Source organism: Pistacia vera, unplaced genomic scaffold (assembly GCF_008641045.1).
Source record: "Pistacia vera cultivar Batoury unplaced genomic scaffold, PisVer_v2 Contig800, whole genome shotgun sequence".
Lineage (NCBI taxonomy): Eukaryota > Viridiplantae > Streptophyta > Magnoliopsida > Sapindales > Anacardiaceae > Pistacia > Pistacia vera.
The window spans coordinates 275682-278511 of NW_022196669.1; the positions used below are offsets into that span (position 1 = coordinate 275682).

The 2830-nt window shown below is 36.4% G+C and overlaps 1 protein-coding gene across 1 annotated transcript; it reads left to right on the forward strand.

Annotated features, from left to right (window-relative positions):
* Positions 1-235: 235 nt before the first annotated feature.
* Positions 236-1824, forward strand: LOC116117194 (cytochrome P450 89A2-like). The gene has a single exon (XM_031403222.1). It carries the CDS (start codon positions 236-238, stop codon positions 1775-1777), a length of 1542 nt encoding a protein of 513 aa, XP_031259082.1. The 3' UTR covers positions 1778-1824.
* Positions 1825-2830: the final 1006 nt, after the last annotated feature.

The window sequence follows — 2830 nt, forward strand, 5'->3', positions numbered from 1 at the left end:
TAACATTAATATTTATTAAATATGTTTGAATTTCCTTTGTAATTTTATTGGATACTTTTCTTCCTCCGCTGAAGATAAATAATGAAATGTGGAGAGTAATCAGAGTATAATTGGAATCTATATATGTCCAAACTAATCGTGACAAATAAAGAACACTTGAAAGAAAAATATACTATCACTTCCACTATAAATTAAACGACCTCACTAAACCCTCTGTCATTTCCACCCTTGCAAAATGGAGACCTGGTTCATTATCCTTATCTCAATCGTTCTCTCTCCTGTAATCCTCAAATTCATCTCAAAGGTTTTAAATCCGACAAATAAACCCGCCATAAATCTCCCTCCGGGCCCTCGAAGCTTCCCAATTCTTGGAAACTTCCTATTGCTCAAGAAACCTTTCTCAGAAATCGAGCAACTTCTCCGATCACTCACTACAAGATTTGGCCCCATGGTGACTCTCCGTATCGGTTCTTATCCAGCCATCTTTGTAGCCGATCGATTCTTGGCTCATCAGGCCCTAATCCAAAACGGTTCAATTTTTTCTGATCGTCCCCAGGCTCTCTCTGTCGTTGACAAAATTGATAGTAGCAACCAGCATACTATCAACACTGCCTCCTATGGCCCAATTTTGCGCGTTTTGCGGCGTAATCTCACTGAAAAAATCCTTCACCCTTCTCGTGTGAAATCCTATTCTCATGCACGCAAATGGGTACTGAAAATTCTCTTTGAATATCTCAAATCCAAGGCCCAATCGGGTGATCCAGTCCCTGTTTTGGATCATTTTCAATATGCAATGTTTTGCTTATTAGTTCTTATGTGCTTCGGAGATAAGCTTGACGAGAAGGAAATAAAAAAGATCGAGGATGCTCATCGAATATTGCTTCTGAATTATGAAAGGTTTGATATATTGAATTTCTTTCCATTTTTTACGAAAATTATATTCCGTAAAAGATTGAAGGAGTTCTACCAGCTGAGAAAATACCAAGAAGATGTACTAATTCCTTTAATCAGAGCTCAAAAGAGGGCGAAGGAAGAGAAGTTAAATGAATCAAAAGATGTCTTATCATATTTTGACACTTTGCTGGAGCTGCAACTACCAGAGGAAAAGAGGAACCTCGATGAAGGAGAAATGGTGAGTTTGTGCTCTGAGTTTCTCAACGCCGGCACTGACACTACATCAACAGCTCTACAATGGATCATGGCGAATCTGGTGAAGTACCCGGATGTTCAAGAGAAGCTATTCATGGAGATCAAAGAGATAATGAAAAATAGAGAAGAAGAGGTCAAAGAAGATGATTTGCACAAGCTTCCTTATCTAAAAGCAGTGGTTTTGGAGGGTTTAAGGCGTCACCCTCCAGCACACTTTGTTCTGCCTCATGCTGTGACTGAAGATGCCGTTTTGGGTGGGTTTTTTGTGCCAAAGAATTGTAGTATTAATTTCATGGTAGCTGAAATGGGTTGGGATCCTAAAGTATGGAAAGATCCAATGGCTTTCAAGCCTGAAAGGTTTATAAATTGTGAAGAAAGTGGAGGGGGGTCATTTGATATAACAGGAAGTAGGGAAATAAAGATGATGCCATTTGGGGTCGGGAGAAGGATTTGTCCAGGGCTTGGTTTGGCTATGCTTCATTTAGAGTACTTTGTGGCAAATATGGTTTGGAGCTTCAAGTGGAAGGCTGTTGATGGAGATGAAGTTGATTTAGAAGAGAAGCAAGAGTTTACAATGGTGATGAAGAATCCATTGCAGGCCCATTTATCTCCTAGGTTTAATTATTAATTAAGGATATGCTTCAATAATAATGTTTATAAAATCTATGTAAGCTACATGATGTTATTAAATAAAAAATAAACTATTTGCTTTTACAAACTTCTTTCAATTACAAGGTATAAGTGTTCCACTCTAAAACTTGTGGGACTCCTTGTTCTTTCACTAAGCCTCAAGGGTGACAATTAAAAACTTCCTTATAATATAATGTTTTTGTTCGGTGATACAGAGCAATCACAGTTTTAGACTCCTTAGTCAGGTTAATTTTAATTGTTGATCCATAGTTTAATAACACCAAAAATCTATTTTAATTAAAGCCTACTCCTTACTATTAGTCATTTTATTAGGAGTAAAAGAATTAATAAAACATATGTTCGTTTTTATTAATATCCAAACCATTTTAAAATACCTAATTATAATAATCTCTAAATTCTAATTCAATCAAGACTTTAACTTAATCAACAAGTTAATAAAAAGATAAATGAATGAATGAAAATGGGAATATCAACAAGACTTGTTCTTGGATTGTGACAGAAAAAGACATCAAATTTTGAAAATAGGCAAAGAATGGTCATTTAAAAACAAACCCACGTTATATTTAACTTAAATAAATGCTAGGGCGGCCATGAAGTTATGGCTTTTGGGAAGGCGAAGGTGGTGAAGGTGGCAAAGGTTTCAGGCTGCTGGTAATTGGTTTGATGTCGGTGGGATAGGAAGTGCAGCCTTTTATTTTCTGTTTAATTCAGTAATTTATTGTTTTATATTATTTCATAATTTATATAAAGTTTTATTTGAAATATTACCCTTCACTTTTGTCATGTGTGATTTTTCCATCAAGCTCAATGAGTTGCGAGGTATTAGATCGACCTAGAATCAATCCGACTCTATTGGTTGTCTAACCCAGCATAAGCTCGTCGACATACAGCTCGACCTAGCACAAGCTAGTTGCGAATAACCCGAATGATCATTTAATCAATTCCCAAATAACTTCAAATATTAGATATTACGGGAACAATCAGATTAACAGCAAATCTCTACGCAATCACAACACCCACTCGCGAGAAA